This window comes from Pimephales promelas, chromosome 11 (assembly GCF_988280905.1).
Source record: "Pimephales promelas chromosome 11, fPimPro1.hap1.1, whole genome shotgun sequence".
NCBI classification, from domain to species: Eukaryota; Metazoa; Chordata; class Actinopteri; order Cypriniformes; family Leuciscidae; genus Pimephales; species Pimephales promelas.
The window spans coordinates 30,142,748-30,165,065 of record NC_142779.1 but is presented as its reverse complement, the minus strand read 5'-3'; the positions used below and the strand labels follow the sequence as shown (position 1 = coordinate 30,165,065).

The following is a 22,318-nucleotide window of genomic DNA, read 5'->3' as shown; positions in this document are numbered from 1 at the left end:
AATGAAATGGCCTACTGGTAGCCTACATGAGGTATAGGAGCTCTCAGAATATTTCCAGGTTACAAATTGTGATTATGAGCTATACGGGTAGGTGAACACTTCTGTTGTTGAAGTTGAAATCTCATATTTATGGTAATTATGACATGGCTTGAACGCACCTTATAGGCCTATATGTGCTCATTTTAAAATCACATTGATGGCAACCACAGCTACCAGTGTGAGTAATTAAACTGTAAAAGATAATCAAATAAATTCTTCTTTTTTCAAGGGCAGCAGTGAAGTGTATATTGATACTAAATAAAGCAAGAAAAATAACTAGCACTTTGGTCTTTTTCCACACAGGTGAGGTTTCTATATGGACTCTATAAACACTTTGTGTTTATGGTAATCCACAGGAACAGCTGACAGTGTTTGCACCTGGGCCTTTGTTGGCATGCAGCTAGTCTTTCAATCCAGGCATTCGGATAAGCCTAATTGGGTGTATTATGTGCAGCTGTAATTTAATGCCAATTTAAACAGGCTACCTTAAATATTCTGGGTTTTGAGAGTGATTTGACATGATATTTACTCTATGGTTCCATAAAGCATTCTGATTGTCATTTGATTAGGAACAGAATAGGCATACTGAAAGTACCTGATCTAGAAGAGCTTTTCGTTTTCTTTGAAGGACTTGATCAGAATCCACAGCATAGGCAGAAGTCATTGCCATCGGCCCTGTACTGGGGTTTTGCTGTCTCCTCTTCTGATGGTCAGTTATGGCTGCCTTTGGAGAGAGAAATCACACTTGGTTGACAAGACACAACAACAGCTGTGCTCCTGTCTTCTCTCGTCACAGAGATCACAACACACCAGTGAGTAATTGCATGGGTTTTTCTGAATTGGCCAGTAATCAGTATCAAATGGCTAAGAAACTAAGCTTGTACGCTTGAAAAAATTACAGTGATAAGACACAAGATGCTATTTGTAACCGTGATTTTTCCATAGCTAAAGAATGTGGGTTTTAAATAATTTCACTATTTTGGTTTCACTGGAAGTTGCCATTTTTGTACTGCACTGAAAACTTCTAAAATTAAAATTGTATGATTTAGAGAGCAAATGGTGATTTATTGAAAAATATTTCAGGTGTTTCTCTTAAAAATCAAGATACAATATTTTTTGGTGGGTGGATACTGTAATAGGAGTATTTATTAGAGTCTTTGATGTCAGTCTTATCATTATTTTGTAATATCCCTTTAACCAAATCCAGGTCCTTAATGATATCATACTCCAAAAAGTGACATCATTTTTGGAAGCAAACAAAACATTTGTAGGTATCAGCAATAAATTTGATTAACCCTGTCATATTTAGAGTATAAGAAAAGGCCACAGAAACATGTGGACATATACTACATTATAAATACCACCTCCGAAACATTGCTAAGCTACTGTATGGACCATGGTATCAGTTTGTAGAAAAACGTCTCTGTTACGTATGTAACCCTTGTTCCCTGAGCAGGAAATGGAGGCGTTCCCTCGGATGACGACGAATGGGGTTTCATTTAGAAAGCCTATCGACTTACTACAAAGTACTATCAAGTACTACAAAACGACCCAATGGCAAAGAAATGCCATGGGTCTGCAGATTTTGAGATCTCCGCCTTACCTCTTGGGTATACCTCGTCTCTGTTCCCTACTCAGGGAAAGAGGGTTACATACTTAACCGAGACGTTCCCTTTCGTTGTCGAGTTCTGTCGGATGGCGACAAATGGGGTTACCAGTCTAATCACGCTACCTTAACAGCTGTCTTACAGTGGACTGCGTAAATCCTTGTGAGACTAGTGCGAACAAGACTATATAGAGAAGTGTCCAGCTGCAGGTGGAATATTTCAACTCCAGGGGTGGCGTGGCAAGGTGGCTTGCCAAGAGAAAGACTCATACTCAGAGAGGCTTACAGTGGAAATACACAACAGGGGGTCTCTCAGTGGAGGGACCATGCACACGGGAGGCACCTAGCCAATGCGCAGGCAATAGACACTGGCGTCGGCGTCACCAGTGCTGGAGGAACTCAGGGCTTATGATGCTCACCTGAGGAGAATATCGCACGCATCCAGTCCGTGGAGTGGAATGGCGAGCAAGCGAAGACAACTGAGTGGGTCCTAGTACCGGCTGGTTGAAGCGAGTACATGGGCGGACACAGGCTCCACTCGAAGATTGCACAATCTGGCAAATGTGTAGGGTGTCACCCAGCCTGCACCTCTGCAGGTGTCTGTAGCGAGGCGCCAAGCGGCGCGCACTGTCATCTGCGCCCTCTGGGGGCTCAGAGATGGGATGCAGCTCTTTGGAGAAAAGATTCTCCCCCAGCCCTCCACCAGGGGAAGGAGTGGCCCTTCAACTACTCCCTGAAAGAACTGCAACCCACATCTAAGCTGCCCGTAACGGGAGTGCTGCATTGCCTGGCTTTCAGCTGGGCTGTGGGGCTGGTATGGGCAGGGGCTTCCTGTGACCACCTCCATGGTACGGCCCGGTGCTGCTGCGGGAGGGGGCAGAAGTCGCAGGAGGGCGCATTCGAAGGCAAGCGGACTGAGGCGCCTGAGCTGGCGGCTGGTTAGCAGCAGATGGCCGCAGGGTCAGACAAGTTTGATAGCCCCAGTCCACTTCTGGGCGGCCGAGAGCTGTAGGGCAGAGTCCTCGACCGCGCCGCCGAAGAGGCCACCCTGAGATATGGAGGAGTTGTGGAAACGGGTTCACTCAGCCTCAAGCAACTCAACCACGTCAAGCCAGAGATGTCTGACCACGCATGTGGTCATCACCTGACTCAGGGAGCATGCGTCACTCGTAGAGCAAGTTCGGTGACGGCAGGCAGATCTTGGATGAGCCCTAAATCAGCCCTACCCTCGTGCATGTCATTGAGGACCCAGAAGGATGGCAATAACATGCAGTGGGGTGGCAGCCTGCCCCGCAGCTCTGTAGATCCCTGCCACCGGAGTAGACAAGAACCTACAGGCATTGGAGGGGTGCTTAAGGTCGCCACACCAGGTGGAGGCACTGTGGGGACACATAAGTGTTGCCACAGAACACTCCACGGGGGAGGACCCCAGTGCACAACGCCTGTGAAGAGACGACTCAACGCCTGCAATATGTTATGGCGCCGTTTTAGTCATAAACAATATTTATATTTAATATTTATATTTAAACAATATGAATGCAAGCCAGAGGAGAACTGGCCCCCGACTGAGCCTGGGTTCTCCCAAGGTTTTTTCTCCATCCAATCTGATGGAGTTTGGTTCCTTGCCACTGTCGCCTTGCTTTTGGCTTGCTTTGAGCTTGCTCAGTTGGGATTATTTAGTGTTTAGCAATGTTGTTGATCTGTGTTGTGCTACTTTCATGTTATCAGTGTGAAGCTGCTTTGATACAATCTGTATTGTGAAAAGCGCTATATAAATAAATGTGACTTGACTTGACTTGACTTGACTTGTACCCTTGGCCGCGGCCTCTGCGCAAAGGTGGAAGAGGCCACTGAGCAGTCGCGAAAAGTCAAAGGAGACTCCTAACGTTCTCATGACCTCTTCATGCACATCCAGGTAGGAAGGATTTGGGTTTCGCCACCCCCTAAAACCAATCATCAGCCTTAAGTGCTCGGGACATGGCAGAAGGTTCCACACAAGCCCGATACTCGTGGTGGCCCGGAAAAGAGCTGTGAACTCTGGATCAAACTTGTTATGCTAGCACATCCGAGGATGGCAGCACAGGCGAGCCCTCATCCCCAGAGGACTCCAGCTCACCGTGTGATACGGTGATATACTGTACATGATTTCATCAGCAGGGGGACCGAATGAGACCGCAAGCTCCGAAGCGAAAACATATCTGCATTTTGCCGGCGTCCTCCTTTTATACCCACGAGGTAAGGCGGAGATATGCTATGCAAAATCCGCAGACCCATGCCATTTCTTTGCCATTGGCTCGTTTTGTAATATTCAAAGTCGATAGGCTTTCTAAGTGAAACCCCATTTGTCATCATCCAACGGAACTCGGAGAGACAACGAAAGGGAACTATTGTCCATGCATTTATAACCTCTAGATTACTGTAATGCATTACTATCTGGTTGTCATGCATCCTCAATAAACAAGCAACAATTAGTCAAATGCAGCAGAGTTCTTACCAGGTCAAGAAAATATGATCATACCAATTTCAACATCTATTAAGTTTGTGTCAATTACAAAGTATTGCTACGGACCTATAATCTCAATCTTAATCGCAATTTCTTTATATAGCACATTTAAAAAAACAACCAGAGTTGACCAATGTAATGTACAATGTTCTAAAGCCAAAAACAATGAATACAAATTAAAAACAACAAGGAACATCACAAGTAATAGGCAACAGAGAAGATATACGTTTTAAATTTTCATTAAAAAAAGTAATGTTGGTGCAGTTCTAATATGAATTGGTAAACTGTTCCAAAGTTTAGGTGTGGCTATGGAAAAGCTTTTGTCACCCCTAGATCTTAACTTTGACTTTGGAACAGTGCTTTGTTTGGCATACCTAAGAATGAATGGTGTATACACAACAAGTCTGAAAGGTAAGAGGGGGCGAGGCCATTTAAACATTTAAAAACAAGCAGAAGCACTTTAAAGTCAATTCTAGAGTGGACTGGGTATATAATTAACGTATATAAATTAAAACAGGACTAATATGTTCACGTTTGCGAACACCGGTTAAAAGTCTTGCAGCCGCATTTTGGACCAGTTGTAATCTAGGTAAGAAGGAAGAATTGATTATTCACAAATAAAGGAAATTACACTCAATTCTAGAAAAAATAAAAGCATGGATCGCTGTTTCAAAGTGCTTAAAAGCCACTTGATTTGACCACTAAATTGATTTTGCTTGTCAAATTTAAGTGCACTATCAAACAAGACACCCACGTTTTATAAGGTACACGATTATAAGACCCTAAATGCACGGTTTAGCTCCAATCTTCTGTCGCCCTACAATCCATCACAATCTATAAGGTCACAAAACACAACTACAACCTTTGGTTTTACCTAAGTCCACTAATGGAGGGAGAGCATTTTCCCAATTGGCTCTTAAACTTTGGAATAACCTTCCTAATATTGTTTAGGGCTCAGTCTCAATATCCCACTTTAAATTTAGATTAAAGGTACATCTCTTTAACCAAGCATTCACATAATGTATCTCATAACTGTGTACTCCAGTTATATCAAAAGCACATGACAGTTTGCATAATGTTATGAATAGCAGCTACACCAGTTATTTTCCATTTCCAATACTCCTAAGCGGTGACCAGCCGGTAACAAGAAGTAGTCGAAGGAGAACGCCCTCGTCTCAGTTCTCGTGCATGCGCCCATAAGGAAGTAATGGAATAGTCGAATAAAGTCGTTATTTATGTTTTTTTCGCACAAAAAGTAGTCTCGTCACTTGATAAACTTATATTTGAGCCGCTGTAGGCACATGGAATATGTAAACCTTTTCTTTAATGACTTTATGGGCCGTCAAGAGCCAGTCCCTTAGGCATTCTATGTAGGACTGATCCAGCTCTCAGATTCAATCAAAAATATCTTTATTTGTGTTCCGAAGATGAACGAAGGTCTTGCGGGGTTGGAACAGCATGGGGGTGAGTAATTAATGACTTAATTTTCATTTTTGGGTGAACTAACCCTTTAAGTTCAGGAAGTAGTGCAGCTGTGCATAAAGTCAATACACTCACATTACGCTGCTGCTATACAAAAAGGCATACATGAATTACCCATTCAAGATCTATACAGGTGGAGCAGGGAAGGTGGAGGGTTTCTGAAATCACGCTGCACTGTTATAGCAAATGCTGACAAAATATTTGAAGGTTGAGCACGAAAGATCATTGGCTACTGATACGGCAGGAACCAATCAATTGTGCCCTATAGAGAATTATGTGATTGCAAGCAGACTGAGATTAGGATCTATCAGCCTGTGCCATCTAGAGTTTCACGAGTTCACACTTACATATAATTAGATAGAGTAAAGGATATGCGTATTTGGCGTGCTATCCGAGGGCAGGGCTTCAAGCTCAGAATTTGGTCCGAACCTAGAGTCCTCCCCCATCTCAGGTTTGGGATAGGACTAGTTAGTGAAGAGGAGGTGTGGTGCAGGGATGCTTGAAAACTGTCATTGAAGAGTTGACAGGATGAGTTGACGATTAGATTATTTATCTACACGTGCTTCTCTCGAACTTTAATAAAACATAATTTAATGTCAAAACTTTGTATTTAATTTATACAATCAAATACACAAGAGAGCCAGTGAACTTTTTGTTAGTCTCAGAAATCTGTAATTTGGCTGTTAATTACAAAGGCTGTAATTTGCCATCAACTCAATATACGACTGTCCGGGACAGATTATTCCCCGCTGCTGGCACTCACTTATGTAATACTGGCCTCTTGTGGTGCTGGGCACTTGTTGTTGCACAACTCTTCCTGTGCATCACTGACTAAGGAATGTTCTGGAAATTTGGTTCAACCCTGGTAAAGGTTTAACATGTACTACATAGTTTGAATTGTTTCAGAGAAAATGCGACTGGTGTCCTGTGAATTTCAGAAACAGGTGGAGTTTCAACATATTTTTATTTACGATAATTAAAAACATTTCCCACCATTTCTTATAAAAGTACTGTATGAGAAACTAACTCAAATGAAAAGATCTCCCCAGTTATATATATATATATATATATATATATATATATTTGTTTAATGTAAGAGTAGCATCAAATGTCTACACTCATCAAGTATTAAATAAGACAATAAGAATGATATTATAAAACAAATACCTCTTTTAAGGAAGCTTAAAACAGAAAGGGAAGAGCAGACTATGCTTTTCTTGTACAGGCAGTTCATGGCGTGTCCATCTCTGGAAAAGGCCAGGCAGGGAGGCAAACATTCCTTAATTTAACTGGTGGGTGCTTTGTGTTCATTCACAAAGAACATTAGAGGAAGGTGTTCTTAATCAGTTTGTTGCCACAGCAAGAAGAGGAGGGTGAAGGGGCACATAGTTATCTTGTCTGTTAAATAAGGACAATGTCAAAGAAGGATGGTTGGAAGTGGGGGTTTTAGTATCATCTGTGTCAGCAATCATAAATCAAAGCTAGACAGTTTCACATTACAGCTGGGCAACATGAGGCACATAATTGTCATGCATTAACAACCACCACACAAGCCTTTAGTCCAGCATACACAAGCATTCTCACAAGAATTTAGTCCAGCATACAGCCTTGGATATGGCAAAAGTAATAAATGAAAGCTTTAGCTATTAATTTTGCCGGGAAGACTCAATTGTTACGTCACTTATTACCTTCTCATCTATCCAATCGTGGTATAAAAGAGGTACAGTTTTAGGAGTTTGCAGATGCTGACGCTTACATTCACCTCCATCCTCCCCACCACCATGATGGTACTTTCCCCTCCTTCCTCCCCCACCACCGCCACCAGGATAATCCCGTTCCCCAAACTAAAGTGTGACCAAGACTTTTTGTTTTGGACGTTGGTAGCATTCCAAGTACCCAACTTAGAGTATTCTAAAAAGTGTGTTTGTATCATAAATAAATGCCAAAGAAAATATGCTATTTAGTATTTCCAACTGTTTGTCTCTAAAGTAAATATTGATAAATATTTAAAATATTTAATTCCTTTTCTGTGCACTCATAATAAATTAATAGTATGTGGAAAAGGAGGGAAATTTTGCTTTTATCTGATTCATTTGTGTTTTTATGCAAGCTATTGGGTACTATTACCTTTTCTGGACACCGTGCTGACTGGTAAGAGTCCAGGATCGGGGGAAGAGAGCTACAACGATGGACATCTTCAGTTTTCATGGTCATAATCAGACCAGTTGGCTATTAAGATGTGAATTGGTCTATCAACACACAACATGGACAAAATACTTAAGTTAGAGAAATTAAATATTTGATGTGCTGTAAACAAAAAGTTGATATGAAGTCAAGATGCACTAGAATTATAAAATGAACATTAGAATAATTTTGCATGGTCAACTAAATTCATTATTTTGATGCCACAAGGAATCCGATTACTTGCATTTCTGAATACAGCAGCAGTGGGATTCCCAATAATTTAGTTACTATCACATAGAAAACATTAACTTTAAATATAGAAATAACTTACCAGTTTACCAAAAAAAATTACAATTACAACAACTAGTAGTTCCTTGTGACTCAAATGTTTGAAGAATAACCCAAAAAACTGGATAAACAGCTTTTCTAACAACCTAACAGTCTGTTACTGTAATAGTTATTATATATTTGAAAAACAATTTTCTGAATGACTAAGTATTTTTCTCTGCAGCATCAAACGTCTCCACAGTAAGAGCTGAAAGTGAAGAGTGGAGATTTTCAGGTCTGATCTGTGTTTAAGGGGTCGTTGCCATAGTGCAAGCTTACACAACTTCAGTCCCATTGATACTTTAAAGCCCATTCATTTCATTTTGTTCATTGTAGCCCTGTTTAAAGTAATATATGTAGCTATAAGATACCAATATAATTGATTATATAGGCTATATATATATATATATATGCAGCAGCGCTTTCTACACCTTTAGCTATACACACACACAGTTCACAATTGATCATTTAAATAGGCTAATAAAAAAACATGTCTTTTTGATTTTATTATCAGAAGCCTTAAAAATGACTTGGAACAACACAGCATATAAACACCACATTGCAAAATAAATACTGTACACGGCTGGTTCGTCAATCAAACAGTCCTTCAGTTCATATTACACACTTTTTTAACAAGTGTCAGATATCAAGTGTCTATTAAGTCTCTCAGTCAGTGTCGTCTTCGACAGCTATTGTTTTCTGGCACAAAGGAAGGACCGTGGCCTCTGGATGCATTTCACGGGTCGTCCTGGTAAGATTATTAGCGTTACGGAACTGTGGTGGAAAAATGCTATTGTTATTCTAAAAACAAGTATGTTTAGTCGTGGTACAAGACTGCTGTTAATTAATAGGAGAATGTAAGAAGCCGTTGGTCTTACCTTATAACTTGTGCGCTTGTTGGTGTTTTTATTTTTTTTTATTTGGCGGACTGACACATTTTGATGACATCAAACGTTGATTGGCTGAGGCAGTTGTTGTCCCATGGTCATAAAGATATTGGTCGACTCTCAGGAGAGCTACTTGGCAAAATCAGGACGTGCTGGGTGCGGCACGTGCCCACCCATATTGACAGGTGGCCCACCCAAACAGATTAACAAAAACAATTTAAATTTTTAATTTTAATAATAATAATAATAATGAATTAAGTTTGGCCATTTATAAAAAAATAAATGAAAAAAATGCTTTCGAATCAGTACTCTGCCCTACAAAGCAAAAAGGCAGTAACTGCAGTTTTGGTAAAGCATTAATTATTACAATTTTCATGATATTCAAGGCATCCTTTGTTATGTGACAAAACATCTTATCTTAAATGCGTGTCGTTTTAGAGAAAAATGGTAGTCGTTTGTACAGTAACTGCAAAAAGCCCTAGTAAAAGTCATTTTTGTCAGTTCTGCACTCTGCGTAGTTACTGCCTTTTTGCTTTGTAGGGCAGTACTGATGTCATACACCAATCGTCTGTACTCTGTAGAGCTGTTTCAAGTCAATCACTGTGTGCTGTATGCTTTCGAATCAGTACTGTGACGTCATACACCAATCGTCTGTACTCTGTAGAGAGTTGTTTCAAGGATTCGAAAAATGGCGGCGTGAAGTTAACAGTGTGAGTGAATCAGTCCGTGAACAATTGCCTTTTAACTTGCAATTTAAAGTGCATCTCGTTTAATACTATATAATTTATAATCGAAAGCACTTTTTGATCATTTAGGGGTTTGTTTTGTTACTTTTTAAAATTCCTATTTTGCTTTTGGGATGTAGTTGTCGTGACCGAGGCCTGCCCTTTCCTTTAGACTTTTGTTACGTTAGGCCGAGTGCTCGATCCGTTGGAGGAATTTTTGAACAATGACAAAAGACAAAAAACGCAAATCTAAGCTGATGGATTCATCTTTAGATCTCGGTGCAAGTGTTACTGTGGCTTTTACTGGTAAATCTCACGAGTTAATTGATGTGGTGCACCGTTTGGGAAGGGTGAGAAGCGACGACACTCTGCCTTCTGGACAAAAGAAAAAAAATCCTCGTGTAGTCATTCTTCAGTTCACAATGCGTCATTTTCGAGATGCTTTCTGGAAAGCCGCAAAGAACTCTCCGTATCTTGCTACGCACCACTTGCGTTTTGCAGAAGACATGTCCCCCGAGGATCGTATGCAGCGTAACAAACTTTGGCCACTTGTTGAGAGAGCCCGTCAGCAAGGGCGCCGCGCTTACTTCGTTGGACCAAAGGCGTACGTTGATGGCAAAGAACTTCTATTGCAAGACATGGAGGTCACTGAATGATTTGAATTTGATGAGGTTGATATAATGGCAGCCTACTGTTCTGCCTTTACTGTCTTTTTTTGACGTAAGTAACTCTAACAGGTCTCAAGTTCAACCTTCCAAGTGTTTACTGAAGGATTGACAGTCTAACAAATTAACAGACTATGCAAAGTCACTAATTTTTCTCTTTTTTTTCCCCTCTTATAACCCCATTCTTGATTATTTACGAGTAACATTTTCATTTATAGGATGTCGTGGACTGATTCACTTGTTACTATTCACTTGTTACAGTTCTGGTGTCATATTGTTATCGTTCTAATGTTTCCTAAACTTTCTGTTTGCTCAATAATGCATGAGGGTTACGTAATGACATTAAACGGAAAGCTATTTTTCTTTATGCTAAATCTCTTAGCTCTGATTTTTGTTTTATACAAGAGTCTCATGCAAACTCTAGCAATTTTAAGTTCTGGAAATCACAATGGGGTGATGAGTTGTTTTAATGTATGTATTGCAAAATCTTTTGGATTGATTTTTTAAATTTTATTAAAAGGTATCTTTCTTTAAACTTCTGTGTAAACCAAAAAATTATGTTTTTTGGTGACTATGAAAGTAGACCCCTTTCATTCTAAATTTGTCCTTAAGTTGCTACTTTTTCTTTTCAAATTTTATATTCACAAATGTAAATTTTCAAAGAAAACTTCTTTTTTATTTTTAAGAAAGATATTGATATGTATTTAAATTCATTGAAGGACTCTAAAAACTCTACTGCATGTAAGACTCTGCATTATTGTCGATCATTTAAACTTGTTTAATGTTGTTTTAGTTTATGGAATGTAACCCTCTTTTTTGTTTTTTTGTGTTTTTTTGTTTTATTGTATTGTATATTAATGTCTTGATTTTTCTGCATAATAAAAAAAAAAAAAAAAAAAGAGAGTTGTTTCAAGTCAATCACTGTGTGCTGTATGCTTTCGAATCATTACTGTGACGTCATACACCAATCATCAGGCGCGGTTTTATGGGCGGGCCTGGGTGAGCACCACCCAGATTGACAGGTGGCCCACCCAAACAGATTAATAAAAACAATTTAAATTTTTTATTTTCATAATAATAATAAATTAAGTTTGGCCATACTGCCCGCCCAACACTTTATATGATACGACAAGCGCTGAGCGCGTCCATCTCTGGCTCAGCGCCAGCGAGCGCACAGTTTGAATCTGGCAGTGATGTCATGTCACTGTAGGCCTACATATTTTGTCCAGACTTCGACACCCTTGCAAGGAGAGTAGACGAGGCTCAATATTCACATGAACACCATGACTTGGTAAGACAAAGAATAGGGCCCGTTCACAGATCGCCTCTTTTGCACACTCAAGTTTGTCATTTCAAATGTACGTTCCCATAATGGAAGCAACGTTGTCGCGCGGTCAGGCGTCTGATTGACTCATCAAACGCGTGCGTTTCGACAGCCAAGGGACACGCGATTTGCCATAAAATATAACATCTTGACGACATTTATAAAATATAACATCTTGACCATATTTATGTTAACATTGCATAAATATTTGTTTTTTGTGAATATGACAAATATTATGCCCAGAGCTTTCAATCATTTTTTCATGTATTCTTCGGATGTTCATGCCTATTCCACTAGGCGTTGTAAAGATTTGTATCTTGCCTTTTGTAGAACTACAGCTAATCAATCTACACTGAAATACAGAGGGAATTCCCTCTGGAATCATTTAGACCCTGTTTTAAAGAATAAAATCACTATAAACACTTTCAAAAGAAAGCTGAAAAAAATGTTAACATATAACTAAGTTTATTTTGTTAATTTGTTGTATTAACATGATTGATGTATTGATTATATTGTCTTGCTTGATCATGTAATTTTATGTCCATTTTAATGAGATTTTGGGGAAGTGGTTTTAGAAGACCTCATGGTCTTCTCACTTTCTCCCGCACAGTTTTTTTTTTTTTTTCGTTAATGGATTTGTAAAGTTGTATTTTAAATGTTAGGTGATATCAGGTAAAATGGGCCATCAGGTAAAATGGGCCATTTAAGGTTTGGGGGTCCCAGCTCATCTGGAATTTAGAGCCAATGACTGCCAAGGATTTCAAACTGTTGTCATAACAGTGCTGGACAAATAACAGGTGATTTGATTGGTTTATGGTTGCTGTGGTGGGCGGGGGAATAATTCAAAGCAAGACTACACCAGAAAGCTGCACGGTAAGTAGCCTGGCATACCAAATCTAACTAAACTATTATAAGGATGATACATCTATAAAAAAACAAACATGCACATAAAAAAACTATGCAAACTATCTGTCTTGATCGCATTAATCAGAAATAATGTTGTTAGTTTGGTATATGAACATATTTTTTGTAAAATTTATATTTTTCTTAGTAGCCCAATTTACCTTAACCCACTGAGGTAAAATGGGCAACATGGTTTCAGCTAAAATGGGCCATCATCTGTGTCACTCACAAACACAGATTCACATGCTATTAATCATTTAAGCATGAGTAAACAGTTAATTTATCATTTATAAAGCATTAATAGACATTAATAAGCAGTTTTTAAACACAGCTATAAATGCTTTTTTTCTTGATGTATAAGCATATCTATAATGTGTTTAATAATTGTATTTTCATACTTTCTTAATGATCAATTAATCATTTACAAATTAAGTATAGCATTATTAACAAACCAGTTATTTAAGAGTTCTCAGTCATTCATAAGATCACAGATTATATTTTATTTACAGTGAGCATGGCAAAAGAGAAGGAAGCGAGAGGAGAGGAGAGAGGGAGAAGGAAAGAGAGAGGAAGTGAGAGGAGGAGGAAAGATGAGAGAGGAGACAAGCAGAGGAGACAGGAAGTAAGAGAACAGGTGAGGAGAAAGGAATGCAGAGGAAATGAGAGGAGACAGAAAGAGAATAAACAGAGGAGGAGCAAGGACCAGAGAGGAAAGGATACAAAGGAAGAGAAAGGAAGGCCAAAGCAATACAATTTGTGGAAAGTTGAGAGAATGAAGGGGGCCTTGGATGAATACAGGGAAGGAGTGAAGAAAGGAATTACAGTGAGTGTGCACCTCTTATCACGAGCATGGGGTGTGCCGCGATCCACACTGCAAAGACGCATCAGTGGAAAGGTGACTGCCAGTGAACACGCGTCAGGGCGTAAGCCCTACTTTTTCAGAGGAGGCGGAAAGGGAGCTTGCTGCCACCCTCAAGACCTTGACGCAGAGGGGCTTTCCTTTCACAAAACGTGATGTCCAGCAAGTGGCCTTTGATTTTGCAGCCAAGAACAACATATCTGGTTTCTCCAAGACAGCAGGGAGGGCCGGATATTACTGGTTTCAGAACTTTTTGAAACGCAACCCAGAGCTTGGGATGCGCAAGCCAGAGGTCCTGTCTGCAGCATGGGCTGCTGGACTCAACAAAGAGGTGGTTAGCCAGTGGTTTAACCAGTATGAGAGCCTTTTGGTTGAGCTGGGTATTGAGGGCACACCATCACATATATGGAACTGTGACGAGTCTGGGCTTCAGGATCAGTTCAGTTCAACAAAGGTTGTTGGACAGGTTGGCCAGCCATGTGTGGAGGTATGTGCAGGAGAGAAAGGGGAGACAACAACTTGTCTGGCAGCATTCAATGCAGAAGGCACATACAGTCGAACAATGATTATTTTCAAGGGGAAGCGTGTTCGTTCTGAGTGGCTACAGGGATGCCCGGAGAACATCAGTGTTAGGTGTTCAGACAATGGCTGGATTACCTCTGACCTCTTTCTGGAGTGGGGTCAAATGTTCATTCAGTCCCTCCCCAGGGATGACCCCAGGCCCCACCTTCTCCTCCTTGACGGCCACAGTAGCCACACCTATAACCTGGAGTTTATTAAGCTACTGAAGAGCAATAATGTGCACATCATGTGCTACCCTGCCCACACAACCCATGCGCTGCAACCGGCGGACAAGGCCCTCTTCAAGAGTCTAAAACACCACTGGGACCAGGAAGGGAGGAAGTGGACAAGGATGATGGCTGGACAGAAACTGTCAAGGATGGAGTTCTTTGCTGTGTTCAGCAGGGCTTGGGCAAAGGCTGCCACTATTGAAAATGCCCAGGCAGGGTTCCGGGGAACAGGGATGTTTCCTCTCAATAAAGATATTCTTCCTGAAACTGCTTTTGCCCCCAGCAAGACCACTGAAAGAGTGCTACCATCCACTCTACCATCTCCTTCCACAAGGCCGCAGTCTCTACCAACCCCGCCCACAAGGCCGCAGTGTCTCTTACCCCCACCCACAAGACCACAGTCTTTCCCAACCCTACCCACTGGACCATGGTCGCCCCTGCTGACCTTGACCCACTCTGCCTGCCAGCCATCAGCCCTGGTCTCTGGACATCAGTTCTCCCACCCGCCAGCCAGACCTCAGTCCTCTACTTTCCTGACACCCCTACTACCTGTGGAACCACTGTACATTTTCCCAGAAGATGAGAAGGTGTTGTTACAAGAGGTTGTGTTGGAGGATGTACCTGAAGAAGATAATGACCTCTTCAATCAGTTTACACCACTGAAAGAAACCCACTCCCAGGATGAGAGACCTTCCACCTCCACAGTAAGTGATATTTTAACTAGGCCTATTTTCAAACTTAGGCTACATGACGTTACACATGCATGCTCACGCAAACATACACATGCACATTCATGCACGCACACAATTTAGGCCCTAATTATATAAAATGTACACCAAATAATTATTCTATTTCTTGCAATAACATAGGCTCTTTTTGTCATTTTCTTTATGTTCAGTCTGTGAGATTCACTGACTTGATCTCAGTGCCGCATAGAGAGAGGGCCCTCAGAAAGAGAGCGAAGCCACCATCATTTAACCTAACAAGTGAGCAACACATTGATTATATATAAAAAAAAAAAAGTCGTCCAGTCAAAAGTCATCCAGCAAGCAACCAAAAGGAAAAACCAAGCAGGACAAGAGAAGCAAATCGTCTTGCAATGTCTGCAACACCCACTATGGTGATCCAAATGACCCTAAACCTACTGAGGAATGGGTAAAATGTGATCCATGTTCTGCCTGGTTTCATGAGAGCTGTGGTGAAGAGAATGGTATCTGTGATGACGATGGTTTCATTTGCAAAGACTGTGTTTGAAAAATGGTTTTGATCAGTTACCAATTTTGAATTTCGTTCAAAATGTGTTGTTCACACACACACACACGCATACGCACGCACACGCACACGCACACGCACACACACGCACACGCACACAAGTTCACTAATCTATGTTCCAAAATTGAAACTTTTTGTATTTGCAAATTTGAATGTGTTGCACCCAAAATGTTTATATATATATATATGTTTGAATATGAATATGTTTGTTTAAAGCAGTTTAAATGTTATGTGGCTGTATAAGCAATTGTGTTTAAAAATTAAAATTGATGAAATTACTATTTCTCTTTGCAGTTTGACTGTCTTATTGTACCTGAAACACATGGCCCATTTCACCTGAACAGCTAGCCCATTTTACCTGAAACTGCTCATGCAAAAAAAGATGGCACATCTAATGTTTCAAGAACTGTAGGGCCTAAATAATTATATTTTATTACATAATTTCAACACAAAATTATCAAAAACAGTCATTATTAATCATAAAAACACATGGAAAAGGCATCTTTGGTATTATATTATTGTCCCAAACGATTTACCAAAAAGTGGCCCAATTTACCTGATATCACCCCCCTGTGCAAATAAATAAAATCTAAAAGCTCGCGTTTTTAACGTGCGCTTTGTTGTCACGAAAAATGCGCATGAGAAACTCCTGGTTTTGCAGCAAAACGTGCGTCCTCTACGTGTGATCTGCTATTTAAACGAGATTGTTTCTGTCTGCAGGTGTTTTATGCTAGGTTAACAGCCATATAGTGTCTTATTATTCGAAATAATTGAATTTATTGATCGAATTTAGGAATTTAAAATGAAAGATGAAGCATACATTTAATAATATTGGGGGATGGATGCCCTTTAACGTTGCAGAAATTACAATATGGTGATTTAAATATCAAAGCTGATTGATCACTCATGAGAATATTGTTTCAGAATAAAAAAAATAAAATAAAAAAAATGCTTTCGAATCAGTACTGATGTCATACACCAAACGTCTGTACTCTGTATTGAGCTGCTTCATGTCAATCACATGCTGTATGCTTTCGAATCAGTACTGTGACGTCATACACCAATCGTCTGTACTCTGTAGAGCTGTTTCAAGTCAATCACTGTGTGCTGTATGCTTTCGAATCAGTACTGTGACGTCATACACCAATCGTCTGTACTCTGTAACAGGCGCGGATTTATGGGCGGCCAGATTGACAGGTGGCCCACCCAAACAGATTAATAAAAACAATTTACATTTTTTTTTAATTTTCATAATAATAATGAATTAAGTTTGGCCATACGGCCCCCCAACACTTTATATGATATGACAAGTGCTGAGCTTGTCCATCTCTTGCTCAGCGCCAGCGAGCGCTCAGTTTGAATCTGGCAGTGATGTCATCCCAGCTAACACACGACGTACTTACTGGCAACGTAACTACAACGTCGCATGCCCGTAATTTCATTACCATCATATGACCAAACCACAACGTTGTCAGTACGTCCTCCTGAGGTTATAAAATAACCAACAACGTCGCAGATACGTAGTCTAATCGTAATTACTTAGTAATTTTATGACTTACTGGCAACGAAACTGCAACGTCACGGGACCGTAATTTCATTACCATCTTTAATTTATATAAAGAGTGCTTCATATTCTCTTTTAATGTGTGTGTGTGTGTGTGTGTGTGTGTGTGTGTGTGTGTGTGTGTGTGTGTGTGTGTGTGTGTGTGTGTGTGTGTGTGTGTGTGTGTGTGTGTGTGTGTGTGTGTGTGTGTGTGTGTGTGTGTGTGTGTGTGTGTGTGTGTGTGTGTATATATATATATATATATATATATATATATATATATATATATATATATATAGGCCTATCCTAATACAGATGTCTTGAAATTGCTTACATTAGCAAAATGGTATAAAAAAGCATGATTGTCAAGTGAATGAGAACTACAATGAGTTTTAAATTCATTATTTAAAATTAAAGATATTTAAATTATTAAATGTTATAAGTTTATTTAAATGCTGCGTGCCTTTTGACGGTTACGTGCGCGTAAACATTGAGTCGCAAAAGCCATCTGATTCAAACTAGGAGCGCGCGCGAGCACGAGCAGATGGAAACCATGGAAACGAGGAAACCTCATCAACTGACAAACAGCAATACTAGCGTCTCTCACGGTTGTTTTCTCTGCTTTCAGGTAAGTTTAGTTACCAAAATCACTCAAATAATACATATAAACGTTCCGGACACCTTTCTTACGTGTAATTGATACACTTCTGTTGAATATTTACTTTATAGAAATGGTTTTGTGTCTTTCGAAAAAGTCCGTTAGCATCTCCGTTTTCAGAAGAGCTAAGTTAACGTTAGCTAAGTTAAGTTTACGTTACAATTGAGCTCTTGTTTTACATAAGTTTGGGTTTTTAACCACATTTTTGTGTTGATAACAGTTTTTGATAGTTTTGTTTTGCTGGTAATTTGTCAGTGGGTGGGAAGTAACCTGAAATAATTCATTGTAACGTACTGTTAATGACGTCACTTACAAAGATTGATAATAAGTGATTTCAGGAGGAACAGAAAAAAAACCTCCACAACAAAGGGGGAATTATTGTTTATCATGATAATAATTTGCATTTATTGCACAATATATTACCTTAAGATTTTTTATATTCTTTATCTTTTCTGCATTTCATCTCTGCTCTTGCATGCTTCCTTGTAATAAACCATTTGTCCTATTGAAAATTCTATGTAACATTGTTGGCTCTGTGACATGTTATTTTCTAGAAGATCATCTGATTGCCTGCTGCACCCCCTGTCCAAGACAATCTCCACGGCTATGAACTCGACTAGTAAGCAAAACTTCATACATAAGTTACTGTTCAATTGTTGTGGGTCTGTACTCTGTAGGATTTATGCTTTTGAATGAAGTCTCACAATTTAAAATCATTAACCCCAGTTTTTTTCAGTGAGATTGTCCTTGAGAAGCCTGTAGGCTAAATAATCAGCTAAATAATAGGCGGCAAATATAATGTTATAGTGGTCATAGTTATTATAATTCATTTAACTATTATTATAACAGGATAATGGTCATTGGTATACATATTTTTTTTCTCTAGGTGTGTTTTTAATTATGTTAGCCAATGAGACAGACATCATACTGTCCAACTCAAAGGTATTTTTAATGTAGTTTTTACTGATAAATACTGAAATTCTTTTTACTTTTAAATGCTGAATTCAGGGGGTCGACAACTTTAGGCACGCAAGTTATTTTTCACAGATATCTGTCCAGTTTACTCATGGCTCATACTCTTAGCCTTTAAAATGTTTGAACTTACATCAGCAATACATTATCAGGGGGTAAAGATATTATTAGAGTTTTTAAAGTTATGGCTATATGCTCTTGTTACCAGATGAGATATCAATGATCATTTGACCTTGTGATTCTTCAGGACAAGATCTTGATGCCATCCACACTCAGTACATAAGGAAGGTGAGTTTCACAATAGCTGCCACTATCACAAACAAAACCGAAACACAACAGGCCTTCATCCATATGAACTCACCCATGCGTAGGGATAGGTTCCGAAACCCGGTATTAAACATTAAACGGGGGCCAAATTAAGGAAGACCGCAGTATCAATAAGCTCAGATGTTATCGGTTCTGCTGACGGTACTGAAGAAATTACACACACTATTATAGACAGTGGCCCTCATTTATCAATCTTGCGTAGAAACGGGTGTATATTTTGGTGTAAGATTATGCTTACACTCCTCTCACCGCCTGATTTATGAAGATGTGCGTACCTTTGAAATCCAGGTGTACGCAATGCCTGCCCTTGATAAATCCCGCGGCCGAAAACGATCGTCATTAGAATAACACGCCCCTAAATATTCAAGTCTCCGCTCCCCCCACGCCCTTATTTTACGCCATGGACACACGGAAGACGGCAAAGAAGAGAAACTTCTCCGACGTGGAGCCGAAATGACCTATCACAATGCATTATTTTACAGCACGTCGTCTTCTGAAATTAGCATTCAATTTTGAATCACGTCACATGTATAATAGTGATGATGATGTGATGTGAAGTACCATTCATTCACATTAATAATTGCATGACAATTTGTAATAGTATTCTTCTTATTATTATGATTTGAAGAAGGATGTCGTTATTATTATTTCTATTATTATTATCATTTAAAAGAAGAAGAATGTATTTTTTATTATTTTGTTAGTCTGAATTATTTTTTGGTCATTGAAAGCCTTTCATTAGGCTACCGAACCCAGTCCGTGCGCACCTGCCGGGGATAATCCTGAAACGTCAGGGTAAAGTGGGCTCGCAACTGAACTGAAGGAATATATGCTTAGGCTACAAATCAAATGCTTTGGTAAAGTCACACAAATTAAACATTGAAGTCCACGTTACACAAAAATAAATACTGAAGTTTATAATTTCTATGTTGTTGTTGTTTTTTTGTTTGTTTGTTTGTTTTACAGTGGGTCATAATATATCATATCTTTTAGTTTGTCAGTGCGTTTTGTGGTGTTAGGAATTTTTCTGCGCATTTCCTCACTAACTCAAAACGTGCGTACACCACCTCCTGAGCTGGTGTAGGATTCGAGCGTGCCGTACGCCAACGTCCATATTGATAAATCTCAAACTCACCGTGGTTTTGAGTGTACGCAAGGTGTACGCTGGAAATGTGGTGTACGCACTTTTGATAAATGAGGGCCATTGTCTTTCAGGCTGGTTGTTTGTCATTTTGTAGGGAGAGGCTGTACCTCAGTAAAGACTTATTTTACATTCGATAATTCAATTTCCGTACCTGATAAGTTAGATTTTCCTAAAAAAAAAATCATGCACTGCTTATTTGAATTGTATTTTTCTTCTTTTGAATTTATCTATGCTTGTAATTTGTTTATAATTTTCAATGCAGATTCACTCTAAATAAATAATCTCTTGAAATTTGTTTTTATATCGCAATATATATAGCAGCAGATAAACAAAATATTTTATTTAAGCCCTAATATTGAGCATTTAAGCTAACTCTATTTTTTTATTGAACCTCGAATGATAATTTGTGATACCAGATGAGATGTATCCTTGTTGTTTTGAACTTTACTATTTTTTTATTGCAGGTTTTCTGGGATCCACAGCGGAAGGGATCAAGGCGCGAGATGTTGGCTTGGACAGATGTACCTGTACACCACACCGACCTCTGCTTTTGCATGGATGGCTGATTACTATCATGTTCTGTAGAAGTTTTATAATAGCAAAACAGAGCACCTGTGACAATGGAATCTATAGGTGTAAAGTAGTCAGACATCAGTACATTTAAAGTCACAGAGAGAAAGTTTTTTTTTTTTTTTTTTTATAGAAGTTTCAAAGTTTTTTGACACCATTATACACCAAGAAATATGCATAATTGGCCAAAGTGTTGCTGTTTATCAACAAAAATATGACCCTATGAGTTTGCTAATTTGTAGAATAGAATGTGTGCACCTGCAACGAATAATTTAAAAAGGTGTAACTGATGTGTTGTGTTTGTGAGAGAAAGGGAAAAAATATTTTCTCGAAGACTAAAATATACAAATTGCACTGTTATAGGGACTCTGTTTTGCTTCAATAATACTAGATATAATAAAGTGTCAGTCAGTCTTAATAACTACTATTTATTTTGTATAACTATAAAATCATAAACAGTACCAGTCAAAAGTTTGGAAACGTTACTATTTTTAATATTTTTTGGAAGAAGTCTATTCTGCTTAAGCTTACATTTATTTGACAAAAAACAACAACAAAAAACAAATATTATAACATGTGAATATATAGTAGTGTAATTTATTCCTGTGTATAATATTTTAGCATGCAACACTGAAGACTGGATTAATGATTCTGAAAATTCAGCTTTGCATCAAAGGATTAAATTATATTTTAAAGTATATTAAAACAGAAAATCATTATTTTTATTTTTTTACATTACATTTCTTACATTATTTTAATTATATTCATGTTAAACCTTCATTTAAATGTTTATAAACCTGTTTGCACACTGGTTTTGCTGTTGTTTGTGCTTTCTTCTATAGTAAATGAAATGAATTAACCAAATACTGAGTCTGTATCTTTCGTATGCCATTGAAAAGTCTCCAAAATAGTTTTGGGCATATGAGGACAAGTTAAATTAGACCACTGCTTGTCCGCCCATATTAATTAAAACTAAAATGACCAACTGGTTACCAACCCACAACGTCGCAGTTACTTTTACTGACGACGTTACAAAGTTACGTCGTGACAACGTATCTGGGAATTTCACTTTTCCGGTTATTGCCACAACGTAACTGGTTACGTCGCCACATGAAAGTTTGGTCATCAGATTACGTTGCAGTTACGCAACAGTCACGTATTTGTGTTAGCTGGGTGGGCACTTTCCGCGGTCCAACTTTATCACTGACAGGTTGTATAATGGCAGAACGCCAGGTCAGGATTTACACGAAAATAAGCGTGAAAAAAATCAATAAGAGGAATCGACACTTTAATTTTATAACAATAAATCCGAATCCTAACCTTGGATGTCCGATTTCAGGATACATATCGATTATCAATTCCTAACCCCTGTAAGTCATAAAATAATGAACGTGCAGGCGCTTCCACCGACTTAACGTGGTAAATAACAAAATGATTAGACCATTTTGACCTTATAAGAGGTTACATATGAAATATACTGTATGTTAATAAAATAACATTTAATCAAGCTAGGCTATCAACATAAAAGAAATCCGCG

General features: G+C 39.0%; 1 protein-coding gene, 1 long non-coding RNA gene and 1 pseudogene across 7 annotated transcripts in view; 2 read left to right on the top strand and 1 right to left on the bottom strand.

Moving 5' to 3' along the window:
• LOC120463351 (uncharacterized) overlaps positions 1-8,076 on the bottom strand; it is a 36,027-nt gene extending 27,951 nt beyond the window's left edge. For 2 of the 6 annotated variants that reach the window (XM_089117261.1, XM_089117266.1), the window contains exons 1-2: positions 7,758-8,072; positions 635-763 (exon numbers count right to left, since the gene is read on the bottom strand). In XM_089117261.1, coding sequence (XP_088973387.1) covers positions 635-763; positions 7,758-7,844 — 216 coding nt within the window. In that variant the 5' untranslated portion in view covers positions 7,845-8,072. Of the gene's footprint in view, positions 1-634; positions 764-7,757 lie in introns of all 6 variants that reach the window. The other 4 variants (XM_089117264.1, XM_089117263.1, XM_089117262.1 and 1 more) reach the window with 4 other exon arrangements.
• A 5,083-nt stretch (positions 8,077-13,159) lies between these two features.
• Positions 13,160-16,317, top strand: LOC148977226 (uncharacterized; annotated as a pseudogene).
• A 1,730-nt stretch (positions 16,318-18,047) lies between these two features.
• On the top strand, positions 18,048-21,000 carry LOC148977225 (uncharacterized). Its single transcript, XR_016145655.1, has 3 exons — positions 18,048-18,387; positions 18,988-19,028; positions 20,676-21,000. It is a non-coding gene; the product is annotated as an uncharacterized LOC148977225 (long non-coding RNA).
• The last annotated feature ends 1,318 nt before the right edge of the window (positions 21,001-22,318 follow it).